General features: G+C 33.6%; 1 protein-coding gene across 2 annotated transcripts in view; it reads right to left on the bottom strand.

Annotated features, from left to right (window-relative positions):
* PPP3CC (protein phosphatase 3 catalytic subunit gamma) overlaps positions 1–27,058 on the bottom strand; it is a 123,101-nt gene that overhangs the window by 61,645 nt on the left and 34,398 nt on the right. For both annotated transcript variants that reach the window (XM_051975702.1, XM_051975703.1), the window contains exons 2-3: positions 13,619–13,816; positions 13,192–13,316 (exon numbers count right to left, since the gene is read on the bottom strand). In XM_051975702.1, coding sequence (XP_051831662.1) covers positions 13,192–13,316; positions 13,619–13,816 — 323 coding nt within the window. The remainder of the gene's footprint in view (positions 1–13,191; positions 13,317–13,618; positions 13,817–27,058) is intronic.

Raw genomic sequence — 27,058 nt, 5'->3', positions numbered from 1 at the left:
AATTTAGCTATTATACCTCCTCTATCTTCAATTTCAAATTCTATTTCCTGGCTCTGTATCAGGATGCAATTATACAATTATCTCCTCTTGCATTCAATTAAAAGGTCATGATTATTAGTAATTCTCTATAGACATTCAATAACTTCCTTTCCACTCAATTCATGAAAGTTTGCCTTATCTGAAGAAACATACCATGATGGGTGAGGGCAACCCAAAGGTTAATTAAGTCCACAAACAGGCCAGGATCATTAGAAATATGAAAAGGGTAAAGTAATCCATAATTCAAGATCAGTAACATTCAGAGATAACAACAGAAAATCAAGAATAAGCATTCTTCAGAGTTCTCCAAAATATTACTAAAGTCATATACTTAAAACTCTGCTGCTGTTCAAAAACTGCTTCCACCCATGATCTACAGGAATGAGATACATTTAGGTATATATACTACAAAATATTCTGTACAATGTAGGAAAATGAATAAATGGGTTTTTTTTGTACTAAACTTTACACCTCCTTTCCCCTCTTAAAGTAAGTCTTTCTAGATGAGGAAAAATGGCTTGTGTGAATACTGCTAGTAGAATGATTATACCAGCTTGGGTAAGGAGATGTCATCAAAAAGATTCCTATATGAGCTGTTCCAAACCTCATAGTCTCTAGTCCATCAGTATTTTAACTATTTTCACTGAGGTAGACTGAGATTAATACTTCCTAAGTCATAATGCTGTGTAGTTGGGGCAAAGTATCTGACTTCTGAAAAACATGAATGGATGAAACCCTGGAAAAGCACCAAAAAGGGAAACACAATGCCCTCTGAAGATATTCACTAAGTGTCATGGAGGCTATTCTATATGAGTCAAAACTGAAAGGAATTACCCATTAATGGAAAATTTCTAAAGATTCTCTTATTTACGGACAACCTTGTTCTGATTGCACCAAATATTATAACACTATAAGACTTTCTCATTAAGATGTGCCATGGTTCAAAAAAGACTATCTTAGTCATCCATCCATATCTGAAAAACAAAACTTAACTACTGCCTTGATTATTAAATTCAGGTGATCTGGGAATTCATTAGATATCAGTTCATATAGCTTGGTTACTATGTACTATGTACACATAATTTGTTAAATAGGCCCAAAACTGAGTAGAATATTAGACTGATTACATTTGGGAAAGCCATTGTCTTTAATCCCAATTTGAAGGGGGTGCAAAAGCCCATCTTCAAAAGATAATACTATTTTTCTGGAGTACTATATTGCTACAAATCACATAATACCATAATCACAATTACAGATGATCCAAAGAGTAATGGAAAGATATATGTTTGGTAAAAGTCAATAATGACTTTTGTTAAGGGGCCCTCTTAAGTTGTCTTCTTGACTTGTTATATTTTTTGGAAATACTGGACTGAGAGTATGCAGGAGGTCCTGAGTGTGTCAAGGATGAAGCCCTCCTGAGCTTGTTGTTTGCACCCAAGCTGGACTTCCTATGTGTCTTTGGAAACCTGCTCCAAAGACAGGTGTCAGTCCATCTGCATTAGAGAGAAAAACTGTTTGTGTAGCTGAAACACTTGTATAAAAGCATTCTATCTTCATGATCTAGCAGTTCCTAAGAGAAAAGAATGTTGCTTTTGTGACTGCCTTTCTTCTCCCCTTTGCAAGGGAATTAGTCCTTTCCTCTCCTTTATGACTGCCCAGAGTGATAGGCAAAAGTGCTTCATTAATATCCATAAAATATTAAAATAATCTGAAGACTCCCAATGGCCTCTCTTTGGGAGAATGCTGAATACCAGTTCTACCATTTTATACACACACACACACACACACACACACACACACACACACACACACACACAAAACTTTGACAAATTGTTTAACCTCTCTGAAATTGTTCTTAAAAGAGTTGGAGAAGATGACTAAGTGATCTTTTAGCTTCTAAAAAGATCACTTAGAAGTGATCTTTTGACCAGATAAGTTCATCCTGAGTTCAGTCTGTTTACTCTTTGATGAATTCATTTGCTAGGGTGAGGCCTTTTTAACGGAAGTCCTGGCTCATCATATTCAAAGTCTATCAGGGGGAGCATCAAAACAACAGTACCTGCTATAACCAATGAATCTTTTCCTTTAGCATAGCACAGCAATTAGGATTTTCTAATTGTACTAACTCCACTTCACCAATTTGGAGCTAGAAGAGACCTTAAGGTAATTTAGTCCAAGCCCATCATTTTACAAATGAGGAAACCAGAATTTAAGTGACCTTGCCCAATATCATCTCTAAATTCAGCATCCTTTCCACTACACCAATAACAACTATCTCAAAATCCACCATTCATTTATTTATTGATTTTTCTGGGATGGAGAGTAGTTTATCATCAACAATTCAGGGTGTTAATTCACAAAATGTTTAGCATCAATAATACAAGGAATAAGATCAATAAGTGAATCATCTTAACCCAAGGTCAACATTAGCTAAGAAAACAATCTGTGTAAAGGATAAGGCCAGAAGAGCAAGATTCCTGAGACTTTAAACTCAATTATGACCGTAGCTGTTTCTTGAATCTGTGAAGGACCAAGCTTGTTTTGAAATATGGGAATATTCAAAGAAAATACTGTCTTGACAAGTAAAAAGGATCTGCATACATGAATATTTTTCACTTAAAAAAATGAAATCAGGAGGGGGGGGTCCATTAATTAGAATAAACTGTGGCATATGAATATAATACTATTGTGCTATAAGAAATGATGAGCAAGCAGATTTCACAAAAACCTGGACTTACACGAACTGATGCTGAATTAAGAGAATATTGTACACAGTAACAGCAAGATTGTGTGATGGTCAATTATGATAGACTTAGCCCATCAGTACAGTGACCTAACACAATCCCAACAGATTTGAGATGGTAAATGCCACGCATGTCCAGAGAAATAACTATGGAGAATGAATGCAAATGAAAGCACATTATTTTCATGGTTTTTCCCTTTGGTTCTGATTTTTCTTTCATAACATGACTAATATGTAAACATGTTTAAGATGATTGCACATATAACCTGTATCAGATTGCTTGCTTGTCTTGAGAAGGAGCAGGGAAAAAAGTTTGGAACTCAAAATCCTACAAAAATGAATGTTGAAAATTATCTTTACATGCAATTGGAAAAAATAAAATATTATTAGGTGGGGGGTGGGGAATGAGACCAGGAGCAAATGCTTATACCTGGCATCCAAATATTCAAAGACAACAACTGACGTTTTGTGTTCTTACGTGGCCCATAAGCTCTTTTAGTTTTTGTATTTCTTTTACTCAGCAACTTTTCCAGTTTCAGTATGAAATTATCACTGTTGCACTTCATGAAGAAAACATCTCTCAATAGTCAGAGAACATTTTGTAGTAGATACAAAAAGGAATAAAGAACACTATTAAATAAAAGGAAATCATTCCCATTCTATTTTATCAGTGATATTTGAACTGATCAAAGCCACTGTTTCTTCATGAAAGATCAATGCTTATGCAATCCATCATAACTTAACCATGTCCTATAAACTCAAGAAAAGGGAGCTTTCAAGGTAGAGAGAAAGGAATTAAAATGATGAAAAGGGTCCATGACCAGGTAGAGAAGAAGGGAAAGGGAATAAGCATTTACATTTCACCTACTTTATTCCAGACTGTATTTAGCATTATATACAAATAATATTTCATGTAATCCTCACAACAATCTTGGGAGGTAGGCATCCATTTTATAGTTGGGGAAATTGAAGTAAACAAGAGTTATAAGTGAACTGTCAAAGGTTACACAGTAAGTATAAGAGGTTAGATATGAACTAAGATTTTTCTGATCCCGCACTTTATCTGCTGTATTACCAGCTACTTCTAGTTCATTGCCTTTAAACAGAAAACAACAATACATGTTCATAGTAATCATGATCACCATGCAATATACGAGTGCTTCTCTAAACTTGATGATATTTCAGGATCTACATGGAACAATGAAATCATTGCAATTTCTACATACTGATACAAATAATAGATTATTTCCATAATATAAGTAACATTTCTTGATTTAGGGGCTAATTTAGTATAGGATGGCACTCTCATAATAATATTTTTATCCATTTAAGTGCAAAGTTGTAAAAAATTAATTTAAATTGCTCCCCCTTTTTGTGTACTGATTTATATTCATTATATTCTGATCTCCACAAAATGCCAATATTTCCAAACTTCCATGTAAAGACATAAATATTAAGTATCTTGTCTCTCAGATAACTACTTATTCACAGACTTGGCTTACTGCCTGGGGGGGGGGAAGTAGGGAGGGGGAATCACAAGAAATAGCATTGGTAGGAAAAAAGAAATTTTTAAAAGACTCAAATTTGCTAGTAAAATTCTCCCCACATTAAACACCTATTCTGAATGTCTACTTCTATATTATCTATTTGTTTCTTTAAATAAACTTGTCAGTTTACTAAAAGATTTTTTAAATGCTTCTTGTAGAAAAGTCTAAACATTCCAGATTTCTGTTAACATCTCATTACTTATAATTCTGAGCTGAATGAAACTGTTCTCTACCATCTTAACTGTTTATATAGTCTAACTAGGATACTGTTGGAGAATATTTATACATTCCAACAAGCAGGTGTTACAGGTCAATGCCCCAGAGCCTCCACAGCTGTGCATCATAGCATCTGAAGGAGTTGCAAGGCAACCTTTGCTGAAACGGGTGTTGCAGCCTGAGAATGAGATAAATTGGAGGTAGAGGGAAGAGAAGAGAGGTCAGAAAATGCAACAGCCTCTCAGTTAGAGAGGTCAGAGAACAGCAACTGCCTCTCAGTCCCCTTGTATCATCCTCTTACAAGAGGAGATTTATTCTGGGTTGGATCTCCAGCAGCCACTGTCGGGTGGTTCCCATGTATTCCAACAGTTCTCCTATATATTCCAACAATCAGGAAAAAAAAATTAACTTCAAAGGCTTCCTGTAAAAGTGCATGAATCAGAAAGATAATATCCCAATCAAATTAGTAGGGAAGACTGAGACAAACAAGTATAATCACAACAGATACTTTGTATGGTACTTTAGAGTTTCCAAAATACTTTTATACATATTAAAACATTTGAGCCTTGAAACACTGTGAGGTAGGTACAGGTTTTATCATCATCTTCATTTTACAAGTCAGAAAACTGAACCCAGCAAGGTTATGTATGATTACATAGCTGAAAAATGACAGAGGCAGAATTGAACATAAGTCTTCCTGATTCTCAATCCAGCATTCTATTTACTATCCTATGCTGCCTTTTTATTTTTAAATTTGCATAGGAAAGAAAATATATTATCTCAATTTATTCTCAGAGCTGTCTGCCTCAATTCTACTCCAGTTCATCTTTCATTCAACCACTAAAGTGATTTTTCTAAAGTGAAGGTCTGACCATGTCAAAAACCTGATCTCTTCAACCCCACCACATACATTCAAAAAACCTACAGGAGCAAATATAAAATGCTGTGTCTGGCCTTCAGAGCCCTTCATTAGCCCAGTCCTCTCCTACCTTTCCAATCTTCTTTCTCTCTGATCCAGTGACATTTGCCTTCTGGCTGTTCCATGATCAAGACACTATGTTTTTTGGCTTTAGACATTTTCTCTGGCTGCTGTCCATGCTTGGAATGCTTCTCCTTCATCTCTGCCTATTGGCTTCCTTTTTATCTTAACCAAAAAATCATCTTGTGCAAGAAGTCTTTCTCAACCTTTCAATTCTTATCTTATTTCTGTTAACTACTTTCTATCTATCGTGTGTGTGTGTGTGTGTGTGTGTGTGTGTGTGTGTGTGTGTGTGTGTGTTGGGGGGAGTCTAAAGAGGGGAGGAAGGGATGGTTCATCTATATTTGTAATCTCTTCCATTAGACTGCAAGCTCTTAGAGAGCAGTGACTATCTTTCACCTCTTTCTGTATTCTAGACTCCTAGCATAATTCCTGGCACATAATAGGCATTTAAAAAATGTTTACTGACTACAGAAAACAACCTGAGAGATAGGAAATTTAACATAAATAAACTAAGACAAACAAGTTATGTGAATTGTCCAGAATCAGATAGCTAGTAAGCGAGGCAGAATCTGAACTTTAGTCTTCATGACTCTATACTTACTGCTCTATCCACTGTGCCACTCTGTTATCTAACAATAAAATAGATGTACTGAAGGTAATTTTTTTGTTCAGATATACTGAGCTAGGATAATGGACAACAGATGGATCACTCAACTAACCAAGTGACTATATGGGACCACAAATAGGACTAAGAAGCCAGAAATTCTGTGTGATGAATTCAACTTCTTTTTACTTAGGGAAAAAAAAAAAAAAGAGTATGGAATCAAAGAATTTTCTTTTTGGCAAACTTGTGTTCTGATTGAGAAGAATGATCACAGATTCAAATATGAATTTATGGTCAGTCTTTGATACTTATTTTACAAGGTTTCCTAACAAAGTCTGGTTATTAACTGGTTCCATGACTTAGACTAACAAAACAAAACAGTGTTACAAAGAGCTGAACTTCCATGCAAATGATCAAGAACCACCAAATCAGGGATCAAGATCTAGAGCTGATCAGGCATATTGGCTATAATGTGTTAGTAATATTTTTGAAAAATTACAATGGTAGAGATAATATACAAGATATGGCTACTGCCTATTACAGCTTTTATATTTTAACTATTTTTAATATTTGTCTTCAACAGATACCATACTTTTTCTAGTGAACTAACATTTCTTTTTTTTTAAAAGTCTTTTATTTTCAAGACATATACATAGATAATTTTCAATATTCATCCTTCCAAAGCCTTTTGTTCCAAATTTTTTTCTCCCTCTCACCCACTCATCTCATCCCCTCCCCTAGCTGGCAAGTAATCCAATACAGGTTAAACATGTGCAATTCCTCTATACACATTTTCACAATTATCATGCTGCACAAGAAAATTAAGATCAAAAAGGAAAAAAAATGAGAAAGAAAACAAAATGCAAGCAAACAACAAAAAGAGTGAAAATACTATGTTGTGATCCACTCATAGTCCTCTCTCTGGATGCAGATGGATCTTTCCATTACAAGACCATTGGAACTGGCTTGAATCACCTTGCTGTTGAAAAGAGCCATGTCCATCATAGTTAATCATCACAATCTTCTTGTTGCTGTGTACAATATTTTCTTGGTTCTACTCACTTCATTTACCATCAGTAAAAGTAAGTCTCTCTAGACTTTTCTGAAATATCCTCCTAATCATTTCTTACAGCATAATAATATTCCATAACATTCATATACTATTACTTATTCAGTCATTCTCTAGCTGATGCGCATCCACTCAGTTTCAAGTTTCTTGCCATCACTAAAAGGACTGCTACAAACATTTTTGCACATGATAAAGGGGGATCACCCTCCTTTATGATCTCTGGATACAAATCCAGTAGAAACACTATTAGATCAAAGGGTATGCACAATATAACCCTTTGGACATAGTTTCTTGCTCTCCATCATAGTTGGATCCGTTCACAACTCCACCAACAATGTATTAGTGTCCCAGTTTTCCCACATCCTCTCCAACATTTGTCATTATCTTTTCCTGTCATTTTAGCCAACATGAGAAGTGTGCAGTGGTACCTCAGAGTGGTCTTAATGTGCATTTCTCTGATCAATAGTGACTTAGAGCATTTTTTCATATGACTAGAAATGGTTTCAATTTCTTCATTTGAAAATTGTTTGTTCATATTCTTTGACCATTTATCAACTGGAGAATGGATTGTGTCCTTGTATTTTAGAAATGAGGCCTTTATCAAAGAACCCTTGGATGTTCCCAATTTACTGCTTTCTTTTTAATCTTGCCTGCAAAGGTTTTGTTTGTACAAAAACTTTTAAACTTAATATAATCAAAATTATCCATTTTGCATTTCATAATGTACTCTAAGTGAACTAACATTTCAAAATGGTTTGAAGACATAGTTATAGTTTCTACTATCTAGTAGTCATTCATTGATCAAATATTTAACTCTAACATCCTACTAATACATTGTGATTCCATCATTTATCTCTTTGGTTTTCACATCCTTGAAAGTATCTGTTCCAAATCGTTCCTCAATTTCTCAACTCTATTCACACAACTTCCTCTCTTGCTTCTTACTTGTGAGAAAAGTGAAGCCATCCATTTTGAGCTTTCACCTTCAATCCTCTATACTAGAGATATCAAGTGCAATCAATTCACAAAAACTTCTGAGCACACCAGAACCAACTTAATATGTAACTAGGAAATATTTAACAAAATAAATGTATAATACATCCTAGATAATATTAATTTGTAGTTTTCTAAGTTATATGTGTTCTATACATCATAATTCTGTGCTCATCCATTCTCTTCTGGTTCTCTCTAGTTTCAGAAGATAAAGTAGATGTCCATTTTTCTTTTTTTAATCAAGACTAAAGCTTCTACTTGTGCTATGGATTTCACTCTCTCCAAAAGCTTGCTTCACTGCACATGTCTTTTTTTCTTATACCCTGGCTATTGCAAAAGCCAAGGAAGAAGCTGGATGAGTCCTTATCTTGGCAGCTCTAGAATTGAGAATAAAGGGATGTGGGTTTAATTTTTTTTCTTAATTATCACTGACAAATTCTGAATTTAATGGGGGAAAATAATTGTGAAGTTCTTGGAGATATAACTTTATGAATCCCTTCTTTAGTTATCCCCTCTACTTTATGGCAATAACAATACTCAAGGGATATTGGTATATTTGGTTTTTTCAGTTGTCTGCAGCAACTTCTCTAAACTGCTTCACTGAAATATCCCTGGCTCAGAAAATTCTGTTCACCCAGATTTTTACATTATTCTCCTTGATTGTGATGATAAGAAAACTTAATGAAAAAGCACCATAGAATTGGTTCTTTATATTCATATTGGTCTAAATATTTGATACTCTTTGTAATATTTATTACTAAAAAAAAAAAAAAAAAGACTATACAACAAAGGTCTTGTTACAATCTCTGGAATGGACTGCAACACATTGAAAAGAAAGACCTAGTATTTTATTGCAATGTTCATAAAATGAAACAATTTATGAACATGAAATCATCATATGTCTTTATTCCATTACTAGTTGGATCTATAACATAATTTGGATATGTCTGTTTTTGCTTGAAGAGGCTAAATGACTATGATTTTTCAGTAATAGCTTATTAAATGACAGCAAAGTATTCTGAATCTCAACAAGTTTCAAGAATACCAAGCAACTGAAAATCATACCAAATTTAGTTTTAAAACTATTTCAATTAGTGTTAGGATTTTAAGTCAAAGATTCTAAGAAATAACATGAAAAGTATTTAATCTAAATTTGAATTTATTAGTCTCCTTATCCCTTCTTACATAAATAAAACTTAGTTTTGAGCCACAAAAAGATGGATTCAAAAGTAAATTCTATTAAACACTAAAATCAAACTAACTCTAATACTACCTAAGTTGTTTACAATAAGAAAAGATACATTTTCAATCTCTTTCTACAACAAAAGTGGTCTTGATACCTAAACAAGAGACAAAGTAGAAAAAAATAACTACAGACCAATAGTCTTAATGAACATTGATGTAAAATTCAAGAATTAGAAAGTAGCTTAAAAACATATTAGAAATATCACATACTATGACCAGATTGAGTTTATTTCAGTAATGCAGGAATGATTCAACATAAGGATACTGTAAATATATTCAGTATATTAATAATAAAAACCACATGATTATACTATCCACAGATGCTGAAAAGACTTTTTTTTTTTTTTTACAAAATCCAACACTCATTTCCATTAAAAATGCTCATAGGAGCAAGTGTATTGTTCCTTAACATAGTAAACAGTATTTATTCAAATATAAGAATAAACATCATATGTAATGAAAAAAGGTTAGAGGCTATTCTAGTAAGATCTAGGATAAAGTAAGAATATTTATTATCACTGTTATTATTTAACTATTTAGTGAAAAAAATACTAGCTATATCAATAAAACAAGAAAAAGAAACTGAAGGGATGAACACGGACAAAAGAAAATTAAATTAATGCTTTCTGCAGATGATATGATGATATGCTTAGTGAATTCAATAGAGTAAACTAAAAATTAATTGAAATAGTAATTTTAGCAAAGTTGTGGGACATAAGATAAATTCACATAAAGTGTTGGCTTTCTTATACATGACTAACAAAACAGGGTGGCTAGGTGGTACAGGAGAAAAAGTGCCAGACTCAGAATCAGGAAGACTAATTTTTCTGAGTTCAAATCTGGACTTAGATTTGAACTATGTGACTTACTTACTACCTGTGTGACTCCAGGAAAATCACTTAGATCTGTTTGCCTCAGTTTTTCTCATCTGTAAAATGAGCCAGAGATGGAAAGACAAACCCCTCCAATATCTTTCTCAAGAACTGAAAAACAACTGAATAACAACAACCAACAAAACAGAGAGAAATTCAATTCAAATTCCATTCCAAATAATTATGTTGGTTATGTTTAGCATTTTTGTACTGTTTTTTTAAAAAAAGGGTCAATTGATAGAAGAGATTAGTTATGTAACAAACAGAAGCAAATGGACACAGCAGTACAGTATTCAATAAAATCCCATAACTTCAGTTATTGGGGTAAAGGACTCAATATTTAACAAACACTTCTGGAAAAACTAGATAATAGTCTGGAAAAAATTAGGTTTCTTTCTCACTTTCAATCGCTCCTGCTCTCCTGGTCCCTTTGTCTTTTGATTAAAACATGTTCATTTTCTTCTTATTATAAGGAGAGACAAAATTCAGTCCTTGAACTTGCAATGCCCTTAAACTAACAGAATTTCCTTGTCGTTTCTACTTCTAAACTTGTAGTTGCTTCTACTTCCTCATCATCCTATCATTCTACTGAAACTCAGAAAGACCTGTTAATTATCAAATTCAATGGTCTTTTCTTAGTTCTCAATGTCCTTACTTTTCTGTTGTATTTGATTCTGTTAACCTCTTCTTCTTGTTTTATTACATTTTCCCCTGGTTTCTCTGATTTAGCTCTTTTATGATTTCCTTACTCAAATCATCAACTACTATCAACAATATTTTATGATGTAACTGTGCAAAAGTATCATTGTTAGGTCCTGGGAATGGAAGAATAATAAATTGTAAGAGATAGAGAACCTCCACTTCATATCTAGAAGATGGAAAAGATACCAAGCAACAAAAATAGGCAAAATGTAAAATATTCCATGATAAATGCATTAGATAACTACAGAACATTGTGCCATGTGAGGTCTCAGAAAAATATAAATTAGCAAATAGGGAGCTAGGTGCAGAAAAGGCTTTTTTAGTAAAGTAGAGAAGGAAAGTTGTTGAATAAGTCTAGAATAAGGAGAATGTGAAGGTGTAGTGGGTAACATGATGCAAAGATGGGAAGGCAGGGCAATTCAAAGTTGTGGATGACATTGGCAAATGGCAAAATTTTGAGCTTGACTTGGTCAACAAGAAGAAGCAGGTAAAAGATGTCTCAGCAGAGGAATGACAATACCACAACTACACATAAGATTACTTGAGTGAAGCAGGAAGACATGTAAAAATGTATGTATGTATGTGTATATGTATAGAGGGGAAGTGGGGGCACTAAATTAAGATAGTGACAGCAGAAATAGAAAAGAGGTGATGTATACAGAACATTTTCAGTTGAAATTAATAAATTTGGATATTACCTCATACTTATCAGATTGATATGACAAAAAAAAGAAAATGATAAATTTTGGAGAAGATGTAGGAAAATTGGGATACTAATGAATCGTTGATAGAGTTGTGAACGGATCCAACCAACTGGAGAACAATTTGGAACTAAGTCCAAAGAGCAACCAAACTCTGCATAATACTTTGATCTAGATATGCCAGTAATAGGTCTATATCTAAAAAAGATTATGAAAAAATATGTATAAAAATATTTATTCATAGCAACTCTTTCATAGTGGCAAAGAAATCGAGAGGATGCCCATCAATTGGGGAATGGCTGAACAACTTGTGGTACATAAATGTAAAAGAATACTACTGTGTTATAAGGAATGATAAGCAGATAGATTTCAGAAAGACTTACATGAATTCATGTGGAGTGAAGTGAGCAAAGTCAGGAGAACACTGTATACTGTTACAGCAAGATTGTGTGATGATTAAATTAACTATGATTGGCTTAGCTCTTCTCAGCAATACAATGATCCAAGACAATTCCAAAAGACTTATGAAAGAAAATGCTATCTACATCCAGAGAAAGAACTATGGAATCTGAAAGCAGATTAAAGTGTACTATTTTCACATTTTTGTTGTTGTTTCCCTTTTTCTCATGGTTTTTTCCTTTTGTTCTGATTCTTCTTTCACAATATGACTAATGTATTAATGTTTTTATAATAATAGCTTTTTATTTTTCCAAATACACGCAAAGACAGTTTAACATCCACCTTTGTAAAATTTGTGTTTAAAATTTTTCTTCCTTCCTTCCTCCACTCCTAGATAACAAGAAATTCAATACAGGTTAAATATGTGCAATTATATGAAAATATTTTAGCATGATTACATATGTATAACATACCAAACTGCTTGCAATCTTTTTAAGGCAGCAAATCTTAATGAGAGAGAAAAATTTGGGACTCAAAAATATTATTAAAAAATCAATATCTTTATATGTAATTGGAAAAAGCATAAAAACTATTTACAAAAAAAAAAGAAATTAATAGATTTGGTAACTAATTAAATACAAAGTGAAGGAGAAGGATGAGCCAAAGGTAATCATATCAATTAAATGAGCCTATGACAAGTAATAATTTATACCATTTATTTATTAATTGTATATTAGCTATAGGGAGAGCAGATTAATTTAAAAAATGATTATTTGCAAAGCTGAATTAATTTAATTTAGCTATAGGGAGAGCAGGTTAATTTAAAAAATGATTATTTGCAATACTGAATTAATGAGTCCTATTGTTATGAAATAAATCATTCTGACCTAATATTATTAAAGTCTTTTTTTATAGCCATTTAGTTATAAGAAGCAAGATCTAAAATGTTGCTAATTTTCTCATTTCAATAACTTTATTAAACTGAAAAAAAAACCCAACTTTGTCTTTTATGTCATAATTTTAACATGTCCAAATTTTTAACAAATTTGTTTTACTTATTTTTCTAATTTAATTTTTACCTCTATACTGAAGTAGCCTCTATCCACATAGTCTCCCAGGAAGAGGTAGCGTGTGTTAATAGGTGATCCTCCAACTTCAAACAATTTCATCAGGTCAAAGAATTGTCCATGAACATCACCACACACTAGGTTAAAAAAAAGCATGCAGGTAACAGTATTTACAATTTCAGAAGAAAAAAGGCATTATACTAAGAGGAATTATTATCATGATTAGTATTTTTAAAAATTATATTTAATTTGGCATAGTGAAATTCTCTTCTATAGACTTTTCAGACTTCATTTTAATAAACAAAGAAAATACTATAGTAAAATTAACAACATTTCACAATGCCAAAGAAAATTAGCACAACATGTTACTTCTACAAGAATACCCAATACTTGTATTAGTGCCCATCCATAAATGTCATCATGGAACTACTTCTCAGACCTGTAATAGGTGCCTCCAATTCTATCATAGTCTTTTCACTTTTCAGAATGGCACCTCCATCACTGATTATCTTTAAGGCTGCTTCCTCGTCTAGTCTACCTTCTTTCACCAAGTGGTTTTTCAAGATATCAAGTCTGGGTTTACCATCTTCAAATACTTCTTTTATTGTGAGCCGCCGAGTTGGAGGAAAAGGAACAGCTAGAAACAGACAAAAGAATAAAAATAATTATGTTTAGAGAAGGTGATAATATTATGAATAAAAACCATATGCTTTCTGTGGTTATTTAACAAGTACTCTGGTTCTATATCCATAACACTTAAATTATTATGGTGAAAAATTTCTAAGATCCTGTATATTTCAAATCTGGCCTCAGTCACTTGGTAGCTGTGTGACTCTGGGCAAGTCACAATCCCTTAAAAAAAAAATCCTGGATATTAAATCTGATCATTTATTGTTTTTGGGAAAGACTACAGATAAATCCAATGCCATAAGCCTCATATTTGGTTATAAGAGATTTTTACTTATCATATCATCAAGTAGGCACTTAAAAATAATGTTTCCTGAATTTGAAGCTGATTTAAACAAGTAAAATAAAAGACTTTCCTACATAAATTTTAATGTAGAAGTCTTTTGTTATTCTACTTCTTTATCTAAAAAAAGAAATATAATCCAAAACAACAAATATTTACTAAGTGCCTACTATTGCTTTGTATTCTGGAGACAGACAAAATCAAGTCAAGGAACTTACATTCTACTAAGGGATTAAAAAAAGTGACTCCAAACTATAAAATTCTTCATTTAAGAAGATTACAACACTTAAAAGATGATGTTGAAACCATATGCTTGCATAATTCTTTTCAATTTGAATTAAATTTCAATGGTCAGAGCAATGGATGTGGATTTAAAAGACATTGGTCATTTATGGTATCTTTTACCACTTTTAACTTTGGATAGTTAAAATAAGACAATTAGAGTACATAAGTATTAAAGTCCTTTCCAACTTGAAAATCCTATAATGCTATAAGTTCTAGGTTAGGCAGACTACAAAATTACATAACATGCATTTTACTTATTTTAACAAGCATTATTAAACACATATTAAAGTTACTTAAGATTGCAGAGTTTTCTAGAAAAAGATAAAAAAAATTCTATCAAGAATATCATTGATCTGATGGTATAAATTGTTTTTCCCAATAAACTTAAGTTTGAAAAGAGCAGATATAAAAGGAATAGTTCTGTTTCTTAATGACTAAGCATGTTAAAAAGGGAAGTTTCATACTAAATCATCCCTTTTTCCATCTTGTTACCAGGTTTTACTTTGGCAGTTCTGAGAGTCAATTCAACCCATTTCTGATCATATAATTGGGAAGCGGGCAATCTGTCTCAATTGCATGTGTGGTACAAAAGTCTGTATGACAATACAAGTAATGAACTACCTTGCTAAGAAAAACATTAAACATTTAAAAATTAAATAGCTTAATTCAACAACATCAAATATAATGACAAATAAAGCCTACTTTATTTCATATTCCCTAAGTGACAGCTTGAAAGCCACAAATTTCTCAAACAGAAAGGAGCTCAACTAAATGAATTATACAAGTATCTTTAAACAGACATTTCCTACACTACCCAAAGGTTGAAGAGAGACCCAAATAGATAGCAGGAATAAAATGGCTTATTTTAGTCAGATTTTGCATGATTTGAGAAGTTCAAAATATTTTCATTATGACAAGCTTCCTTATGAATCTCATTGTTTACTAAGAAATTACTACAGAAATTATAGTAGTTATTAAAACAGTAAAATAAGATTTTCATAGATGAAAAAAAATTTGGGGAGGGTTTGTTTTATTTTTTTATTGTAGCTTTTTATTTTCAAAACATATACATGGAGGACTTCTGGCCAAGATGGCGGAGAAGAGGTATACAGCTGCGTAAGCTCCACATTTTCTCTCAGAATCCATTTCATGACAAGCCTCTGAATTAATGTTTGACTGAAAAAACCTCCCCACAAATAGTTACCAAGAGAAGACTCCTGAGGAAAGGCCTGTTTTTGCTTAAGGGCAGGAGGGTTTTAGATCAAGTGCAGACTGAGGGCAGGCAGCAGCAGAGCCCAGCAGGCAGCTCATGGCCGAGCAGACCAGAGTGGGGATGGGGTGTGATCTCAGCAGTCTCTATGGGAAGAGCTTTGCTACAGGATTGGATAATTTGCCCTGGCAACAAGCCAGCAGACAAGCAGAGAAGCTACAAACACTGGGAGTGAAGAATACAATCCCAAACAGCTGGAGTCTCTCGGGACCTGGCCACCCCTCCCCCACAGTGTCTCAGCGCGCTAGGATCTCAGAGCGCAGGCGCAGCAGTCCTGCTAGTGCCTCACTGCTGCCCCCGCAGTCTGTAGAGGAAGCTCGGTAACACCTCAGCCCCTCCCCCCAAAAAAGCAGATTCCATTTGGGTTTTTTTTCCTTTTTTTCTTTGCTTGTTTGTCTTTGATTCTTCTCTGACAAAATGAGCAAAAAATTGAAAAGGACATTAACAGTTGACAGCTTCTATATGGATAGAGAGCAGACTCTAACTCCTGAGGAGACTAAAAACAGACTGTCTGCAGGTGAATCCCCAAAGGAGGAGATCATCTGTTCCTCAGCACAGGTGAATCTAATAGAAGAAATTAAAAAGGCTCTCAAAAGAGAGCTAGAAGAAAAATGGGAAAAGGAGAGGGTAGCTTGTCAAGAGAGTCTGGAGAAGTCATCCCACTCATTTAAAGACAGAGTGGATAAAGAAATCAAATCCTTGAAAAATAGGATTAGTGAACTGGAAACAGAAAATTGCTCTCTAAAAAATAACAGCAAAATCGTAGACATAATTAATAACTTCACCCAAGAAAACAACAATAATGAGACATCATACCAAAATGTGTGGGATGCAGCCAAAGCAGTAATAAGGGGAAATTTCATATCTCTAGAGGCCTACTTGCATAAAATAGAGAAATTGAAGGTCAATGAATTGGGCTTGCAACTAAAAATGCTAGAAAAAGAACAAATTAAAACCTCCCAGTCAAACACTAAACTTGAAATTCTAAAAATAAAAGGAGAGATCAATAAAATTGAAAAAAAAAAAAAACTATTGAATTAATTAATAAAATTAAGAGTTGGTTCTATGGAAAAACCAACAAAATAGACAAACCCTTAGTAAATCTGATTAAAAAAAGGAAAGAGGGAAATCAAATTGTTAGTCTTAAAAATGAAAAGGGAGAACTCGCCACTAATGAAGAGGAAATTAGAGCAATAATTAGGAGTTACTTTGCCCAACTTTATGCCAATAAATTCGACAACTTAAATGAAATAAAAGAATACCTCCAAAAAATACAGCTTGCCCAAATTAACAGAGGAAGAAGTAAATATCCTAAACAGTCCCATCTCAGAAAAAGAAATAGAACAAGCTATTAACCAACTCCCTAAGAAAAAATCCCCAGGACCAGATGGATTTACAAGTGAATTCTACCAAACACTTAAAGAACAATTAACTCCAATGCTATATAAACTATTTGAAAAAATAGGGAATGAAAGACTCCTACCAAACTCCTTTTATGACACAGACATGTTACTGATACTTAAACCAGGTAGGCTGAAAACAGAGAAAGAAAATTACAGACCAATCTCCCTAATGAATATTGATGCTAAAATTTTAAATAAAATATTAGCAAAAAGATTACAGAAAATCATTCCCAGGATAATACACAATGACCAAGTAGGATTTATACCAGGAATGCAGGGCTGGTTCAATATTAGGAAAACTATTAGCATAATCAACTATATCAATAACCAAACAAAAACTATATGATCATCTTAATAGATACAGAAAAAGCATTTGATAAAATCCAACATCCATTCCTAATAAAAATACTTGAGACTATAGGAATAAATGGACTTTTCTTTAAAATAGTCAGGAGCATATATTTAAAACCGTCAGTAAGCATCATATGCAACAGGGAAAAACGGGAACCTTTCCCAGTAAGATCTGGAGTAAAGCAAGGTTGCCCACTATCACCATTATTATTCAATATTGTATTATAAACACAAGCCTCTGCAATAAGAGTTGAGAAAGAGATTAAAGGAATTAAGAATAGGCAATGAGGAAACCAAACTATCACTCTTTGCAGATGATATGATGGTATACCTAGAGAACCCCAGAGATTTTACTAAAAAGCTATTAGAAATAATTCATAACTTTAGCAAAGTAGCAGGATATAAAATAAATCCCCATAAATCCTCAGCATTTTTATACATCACAAACAAAATCTAACAGCAAGAGATACAAAGAGAAATTCCATTCAAAATAACTGTCGACAGCCTAAAATATTTGGGAATCTATCTACCAAAGGAAAGTCAGGAATTATATGAGCAAAATTACAAAAAACTTTCCACACAAATAAAGTCAGACTTAAATAATTGGAAAAATATTAAGTGCTCTTGGATAGGCCAAGCGAATATAATAAAGATAACAATGTTCCCTAAACTAATCTATTTATTTAGTGCTATACCAATCAGACTTCCAAGAAAATATTTTAACAATCTAGAAAAAATAACAACAAAATTCATATGGAACAATAAAAGGTCGAGAATCTCAAGGGAATTAATGAAAAAAAAAATGAAATGAAGGTGGCCTAGCTGTACCTGAGCTAAAACTAGATTATAAAGCAGCAGTCACCAAAACTATTTGGTATTGGCTAAGAAATAGATTAGTTGATCAGTGGAATAGGTTAGGTTCACAAGACAGAATAGTCAACTATAGCAATCTAGTGTTTGACAAAACCAAAGATCCTAACTTTTGGGATAAGAATTCATTATTTGATAAAAACTGCTGGGATAACTGAAAATTAGTATGGCAGAAATTAGGCATGGACTCACACTTAACACCATATACCAAGATAAGATCAAAATGAGTACATGATTTAGGCATAAAGAACGATATTATAAATAAATTAGAGGAACATAGGATAGTTTATCTCTCAGACTTGTGGAGGAGTAAGAAATTTGTGACCAAAGATGAATTAGAGACTATTACTGATCAAAAAATAGAAAATTTTGAATATATCAAATTAAAAAGCCTTTGTACAAACAAAACTAATGCAAACAAGATTAGAAGGGAAGCAACAAACTGGGAAAACATCTTCACAGTTAAAGGTTCTGATAAAGGCCTCATTTCCAAAATATATAGAGAATTGACTATAATTTATAAAAAAATCAAGCCATTCTCCAATTGATAAATGGTCAAAGGATATGAACAGACAATTTTCAGATGATGAAATTGAAACTATTACCACTCATATGAAAGAGTGCTCCAAATCACTATTGATCAGAGAAATGCAAATTAAGACAACTATGAGATACCATTACACACCTGTCAGATTGGCTAAGATGACAGGAAAAAATAATGATGAATGTTGGAGGGGATGAGGGAAAACTGGGACACTGCTGCATTGTTGGTGGAGTTGTGAACAAATCCAACCATTCTGGAGAGCAATGTATGTGCCAAAATGTTTGTGGCAGCCCTGTTTGTAGTAGCTAGAAACTGGAAATTGAATGGATGCCCATCAATTGGAGAATGCTTGGGTAAATTGTGGTATATGAATGTTATGGAATATTATTGTTCTGTAAGAAATGAGCAGCAGCATGAATACAGAAAGGCTTGGAGAAACTTACATGAACTGATGCTAAATGAAATGAGCCGAACCAGGAGATCATTATATACTTCAACAATGATACTGTATGAAGATGTATTCTGATGGAAGTGGATTTCTTTGACAAAGAGACCTAACTCAGTTTCAGTTGATCAATGATGGACAGAAGCAGCTACACCCAAAGAAAGAACACTGGGAAATGAATGTAAACTATTTGCATTTTTGTTTTTCTTCCCGGGTTATTTTTACCTTCTGAATCCAATTCTCCCTGTGCAACAAGAGAACTGTTCAGTTCTGTTCTGCATACATATATTGTATCTAGGATATAATGCAACGTATTTAACATGTATAGGACTGCTTGCCATCTAAGGGAGGAAGTGGAGGGAGGGAGGGGAAAAATCGGAACAGAAGTGAGTGCAAGGGATAATGTTGTAAAAAATTACCCTGGCATGGGTTCTGTCAATAAAAAGTTGTTATTAAAAAAAACAAAAAAACCAAAAAACATGTACATGGATAATTTTCTACATTCACCCTTGCAAAACCTTATATTCCAAACTTTTCTCCTCCCTTCCTCCACCCCCCCCTTCTTCTAGATGGCAAGTAATCCAATATATGTTAAACATGTGTAATTTTTCTATACATATTTCCACAATTAGATGATAAAATTCTTAGTCTTAGATTTACATTACTTCACTAACACCTCTTCTACTTTCAAGGTGTCATCAGCAAAAAAATGATCTTAAATGCTCAAAAGCTGCATCACAGTGTAAAAAGACCCAACAAGTCCTAAGCCAGAAAGACTTCAAGGAAAGGCTTACGGATGGTGTATATCTGTTATTCAAGAACTAACTTTGTTAAAACTTTCACCCTTAGATATGCTTCAAGATAAAGAAATTTTTAGCCATAGAAAATATTACAGATTATTCATCAAGAGCTGTAGGGAGTTGGCAATGTGTTTTTTCAAAGGAACTCACCACACCAAGGAAATAAAAGATCTTTACAGTTAATGAAGTGATATTTATACAAGCCAGAGAGAAAATTGAAATGCTATTTAAATGGACAATTCAACTAAAAACCAAACAAAAATAAAGATGACTGATATTTTACTTAGCTGATGAATGTATATGGTAGTAGGAAGAGACTTACAATGAAAAGTCATGAATAAATTTATTCAAAATTTATCTCCCTAAAAGATTATTCCAAGAAATGAAGACAGTGAACCTTGGCTGCAAAAAAAGTCAGAAAGCAGGGGAAGGTGAACATGTCACCTTAAGGGTCAAAGAAGAAACACAAGTCACCTAAACAAGATTTCTTGGGGTTGTCTCCTTAGAAAATCACTAGTCCTTTATCATATAAGACCCAAAGAAAGTTTCATACTTAATCTCCCTTTTATATCTCATTGCAATCTCAACTTGGTCAAATCCAAACCAAACAATCATGAAATGGGTAAGCTACTAATGGTAAGCCTAAATTACAGTCTATCCTACTTTAAACCTTTTCTCAAAGTGATATCTAAAATTAAAGTAGAATCTGAGATTTTGAGATGAAGTTATTAATACTTGGCTTTAATCTATTTTTGTCATTTTTCATTCCAATATTAAAAAAAAATCTAAAATTCCATTGATGAGATATCTGTTTCATCACAATTTAAATATACCTTATCTATGTGTGTTTTTAAAAATTTCCATAGACAAAAACATCAGCTAACCTTTCAGTGCTTTGCTGGAGTAAACCCTATATTTTTATTAACCCTAAGGTAAGAGAACAGAGTTGAGAACCTCTTCTTTTCCTGAATAATTAGATATTCAGAGAAAAAATAAGCAAGATTCAGATTTCTCATCCAACATGAAAAGTGATCTGAGTGGAAGTGATTTGAAGATAAAATCAGAATGGGTAATTTATACAGTTTAAATTTACTTTCTTCAATTATCTAGTAATAATAATTTCTTTCCTTCCTTGTTTTCTTTCTTAAATAGGGCAAAAGGTAGAAAGTAAATGTAAGTCTTTAGGTTAGGGTTAGGGAAGACAAGAGAAATGGGACAAGGACAGACCAAAAACAATCAATGGAGTTAAGTTGTGTAGAGGTATAGTGGTTAATACAGGATCTATGGCATAAGTCTCCTAGGGCGGATGTGCCAAAAATAGAACAGCATTATTAGACTGAGCCATGTAAGATCTCTGGACTCTAGACTGGAAAGAAGAAATCCCTGAATAGTCACAGTGAGTAAGCTTACTTCACCTAAATTACTCTCTGGAAATATCTGTATTTAGCAAGTTCCATTTTTTATATTTTTAATTGTTTTATGAAACCCTCCACCAAGTTCTACTCTGATGCTTTAATTATGCTAAGGAGGTAGCTTTGAATTCTCAATACAGGTTAAATCCTGATAAGTTCTGCCATGCTAGAAAGGCTTCAATTATAAGCCAATATATAGGCAGAGTCTGATTTCCCAGGAGCAGCCTAATTAAGTAGGGAAAAGCTTAGCATCATTAGGCTGGAGACTGGATGATGAGTTCTTTGGCCATAATAATCAATTAAACAAAAAAAAATGCAAAATGGTCCTCAGTCCTAGGCACCCCCACTCTCACTTTACTTCTGTAGTGATGGTGGCAGAGAATAAAAACTTGTTTGTAAAAATCTCACAAAAAAAAGAATAAAGGATGATTACAATTAGAATCATCTTATTAAGGAAAGAGAAACAGTAGAAGAAAAGACAGTTTAAAGAGTTTGAAGAGATCTAACTAAGCAAAGACCTTTAAGGATGAAATTGGGGGGGGGGAACCATTTAAAAAGGACAAGATTTCTAACAAACTTTTTTTTTAAACCCTTAGAGCAAAGGAGAGCTACTTACATTTGAACTTTTAAAATTCCCATTGTGTCCAATGAGAAAGTTAGAATCACCAAAAAAACAAACAAACAAACAAACAAACAAAAAAACAGTAGTTTGACTAAGACTAAATATTCAATAAAAGACTTCAATGAATTCAAAACATATTCAAAAGAGAATCCTCACTCAACATACTCTCAAAGTGATCATCCAATCTCTCCCTTGAAGATCTCTGAGAAGGAAATCATTACTTCCAAAGGTTGTTCTTCTACTTTTATAAACTAATTGTTAATCCTCACATCTAGCTTCTTTGTTCACTGCTCCTCAGTGACAATTTTGTCCTCAGCAAACAAAAACTCTAAATTGCATAAAAAGCCAGCCAGAGACTCACAGGCAACAGGAAAGCCAATACCAATGGAAACCAACCAATAGCTGTCACCCTCAATCCTAACATTGTGTTCAGAAATGGGTCTAAGGCAGATTTAGTCTCCAAGATTCCATATTCAAAGGCAACAATAAAGCTGGGTAAAAGGCACCAGCATAGTTAGTACAGAACTCATTTGTGAAATTGGGCTAATAAAGGCACTTGCCTAGCATAGTAAGCACTATAAAAATGTCAACTATTATTATTATTGTTATTGTTAGAATGTTCCATAGGGATTGGACACCTACAGCAAGAATCTTGGAAGACTTTTCAAGTGCTCAGACTAGGACACCCCCAGGGCTCTAAGGTCCTGAGTATTCTATCCTAAGAAGATCTAAATATCCAATACTCTGAACTTCAAAGATGAGGGGTAGAGGAAGGAGCTAATAGCAGAAGGCAGAGATAATAAATAAGCACAGGAATCTGGTTGATCTAGAATAAGACAAAGAAGGATCGACAATCTTACTAAAACACAACAGTGGGTAGAGCCTAACCCCGACAAAAAAACCCAGTTCAAGAACTAAGAACAGACAAATGAATAAACTGAAGTATCAATATGAAGAATTACTGTAAATCCAGAGGTTTCAAGACACTAAAGACGTGAAGAGATTTACAAAAACAAAAAGCCTTTGAGTAAAAAATATGGAAGAAGAGCAAATTGCTAGAAGAGAAAGTGGTAAATCTTACCAACTAAGAGGGTCACTGAAAACTAGAATAAACCAAACAGAAATCAATGATTTTATGATATCAATAATAGTTGAGGCAGCAAGAATTATTAGAACAATATTAACAGACTGGGGAAAGAAAGAAAATATTATTGGACATGGTAAATGTGTTGCTTTAATTTGCTTGACCATGCTTATTTGTTATTTGGATTATTTTCTCTTTTATTAAGTGGAGGGAGATACTAATAGTGATGAGGGGAAAAGGCCAATTGAAATTTTATTTTATTTATTTATTTTTGCTGAGACAATTAGGGTTGAGTGACACAACTAGGAAGTGTTAAGTGTCTGAGATCACATTTGAACTCAGGTCCTTCTGACTTCAGGGCTGGTGCTCTTTCCACTGCACTACCTAGCTGCCCTGAAACTTATTTTTTAAATGCAGAAAAGAAACAAGAATAAAGTTGACAATGCATACAATAGGACAATTTTGAAAGCAAGTATACAATTTTATTTACTTCATCAAAAACATTAAATGAAGTAAAGATTCCACTTAATATACAAACCTGTATTGGGCTCTGTATGTATACAGAAATGCTCATTTTTTATTAATAATTTTTAAAGTACTAATTAAAACTAAAGTTCCTGAAATGTATAAGGCTGTTAATAACTATTAAGAGTTAGGGGTAAAGGATTAGCAAGGACTAATATTATACAGCCAGAATCGAATGCCACATTTATTATTTGTGCTTCAGGCAATCTGCTTTTTAAATTCACTATTTCATGCTGCCCAAACATAGTTCTCTGGCTGATCTAGAGTCAGTGATTTAACAAGTGTGCAAATGGAAACTTTAAAAATTGACATTGAACATATAGGATAGAAAGTAGGGAAAAAAATCTACTAGACAAATTCTAATTAAGGCCACATCGTAAAAATATTATTATAAGGTATACAATTTAACCCACAAGTACACAAACTTAAAACTAATGAACTCAAAGGTGCATCAAGCATTTATAACCCACTAATCAACATGCTGATTAAAGATTTTTTTAAGGTCAAAGTATTATATAACTGAAATCAGAAATTGGGTATTACAGGATAATTCTATCACTTAAAATAGGTCCCATACAGTTTATTACAATTAATCAAACAAAAGGAGTTTATTAAGTACTAACCATGCCCAAGCACTGTGTTAAGTGCTACAGATTAAAAGGGCAAAAAGTTGAAACAATTTTGGCTCTCTAGAAACTTTCAACAAATACACACAAAAATACTTCAAAGGACTTTGATGGGCATCAAGGAAGTTAGAAGGTAAGTCAAATAGCTTGTGAAACCAAGAAGTTAAGAATGGGGAGAAGGAAGGACAAAGAGAAAGGAAGCTAATAAGGGAGTATTCCATAACTAGCTTCCATTCAGAAATCTAAGATGTACAGGACCTTAACTAGAATCTTCTCATTTGTCTTAGGACACAAAGAAAGTGGCAGATAAAACAGAGAAAAGAATTATGGTCATTTGCTAGAACAATATAGAAATGAAAATCATCAAAATTACGAGCACACCTTCAAATTAAAGCATACTTTAAGTATGCTCTTTTAGGTTTTCTAAGCTATTATCGTTTAAATTTTTTTTATTTTGTTTTTAATTTATGAAATAAAACAAGCATTTCCATGATAGATGAAGCTACATGAAATTGCAAATCTACTATGTACAACTTGCTATTCCTTTCAATTATGCAACAAAATTGTCATGTAAATTTTTTTTGTTCTCTCTTCTACCTCAGTCTAAAAAATGACTACTATTAAATACAAATAGTTATACATATGTGTAAAATTATTCTATACACACTTTTATTTTATCAGTTCTTTCTCTAGATGCAGGTAGCGTTTTTCTTTGTATGTCCTTATTTGGGTATTTATAATAGACAAAATAACATTCACTCAAAGTCATTCTTAAAACAATATTGCTATGAAGGGCTTTATTTTTATTTATTTATTTTAAATAACTATTTATTGACAGAACCCATGCCAGGGTAATTTTTTACATTATCCCTTGCACTCACTTCTGTTCTGATTTTTCCCCTCCCTTCTTTCCCCCCTCCCCCAGATGGCAAGCAGTCCTATACTTGTTAAATATGCCACAGTATATTCTAGATACAGAAGGTAGAAATAACCCGGGAAGGAAAACCAAAATGCAAATGGTTTAGATTCATTTCCCAGTGTTCTTTCTTTGGGTGTAGCTGCTTCTATCCATTACTGATCAATTGAAACTGAGATCTCTTTGTCGAAGAAATCCACTTCCATCAGAATACATCCTCATACAATATCATTGCGGTATATAATGATCTCCTGGGTTCTGCTCATTTCACTTAGCATCAGTTCATGTAAGTCTCTCCAAGCCTCTCTCTATGCATCCTGCTGGTCATTTCTTACAGAACAATAATATTCCATAACGTTCATATACCACAATTTACCCAACCATTCTCCAACTGATGGCATCCATTTATTTTCCAGTTTCTAGCCATTACAAATAGGGTTGCCACAAACATTTTAGCACATACAGGTCCCTTTCCCTTCTTTAGTATTTCTTTGGGATATAAGCCCAGAACTAACACTGCTGGATCATAGAGTATGCATAGTTTGATAACTTTTTGGGCATAATTCCAGACTGCTCTCCAAAATGGTTGAATTCATTCACAACTGCACCAATAATGCATCAGTGTCCCAATTTTCCCGCATCCCCTCCAACATTCATCATTATTTTTTCCTGTCATCTTAGCCAATCTGACAGGTGTGTAGTGGTATCTCAGAGTTGTCTTAATTTGCATTTTTCTGATCAATAGTGATTAAAACAATATTGCTATTACTGTATACAATATCCTGTATATAACGTAACACATGCTAATGCTTCCTTGCATTTTCCAGTCTTTGCCATCACAAAGAGAGCTGTTATAAAAATTTCAGAACATTTAGGCTCTTTTCCTTCCCCCAATCATCTTTGGAAGTAGAGCAAGTAGTGGGTCAAACAGTTTTTTAAGGAGACCAACAACCTCATAAGGGTGATATCTTGACTTGTGCGTGAACTGGATTTAAGTAAGGCAGAATTACACAAAGTTGTCAGCCTCCTCTCTTCCAGAATCATTCAATAGCAAGACAAAAATCAAAACTGATGATGGCCCAAGATGCAATTGATGATCTTAGTGTCTTTGATGTCTAACTAAGCTTTAAACTAATGTAGCCTCTACTTCCACTCTCTTCAAGTCTGGTGGAAAAAACTGTTCTTAGCTGCCCATCTATCAGGGAAGTCTTTTTATACTTGGGATAGATATTCTCCTAACTCACTAATGGGTTTGAAGCTTCTCAGTTACCCTCAGCCTAGATAAAAGCACTTATTAAATGCTTATTATATGCAAAGCACTGGAGATACAAATCAAAAAAAGAGACAGTTCGTGATTTTAGGAGCTGTTAAGAGGTCCTGCCAACCCCCTGCCAGCCTTAGACATTGCACAGGACATGGCTCAGATAATCTGAGGGTAGCCTTGTAAGGATGAACAAAATGGTGCTGGGTGGAGGGGTAGCACCCTAAGGAGCAACATGGCAGTTCCTAGGAGAGGTGTGCTGGACCTTAGAGGAGAGTACCTTGAATATCCTTATTGGGAAAGGAATGCACACAACATATCTATGTGTAGCTTCCTGTAGAGAATCATGTATCTACTAGAAGCTAAGATGTGATTACATATGAAATAGTAACTAGAAACAAGCACCAAGATGATAAAAGCACCTGCAGTCTTTATAATAAACAGTTTCATATCACTCTGGCTCTCACTCCTCATTACTCACAATCTTCGCCATTT

This window comes from Antechinus flavipes, chromosome 2 (genome assembly GCF_016432865.1).
Source record: "Antechinus flavipes isolate AdamAnt ecotype Samford, QLD, Australia chromosome 2, AdamAnt_v2, whole genome shotgun sequence".
Classification (NCBI taxonomy): Eukaryota; Metazoa; Chordata; class Mammalia; order Dasyuromorphia; family Dasyuridae; genus Antechinus; species Antechinus flavipes.
This window is presented reverse-complemented; position numbering and strand designations above follow the sequence as displayed.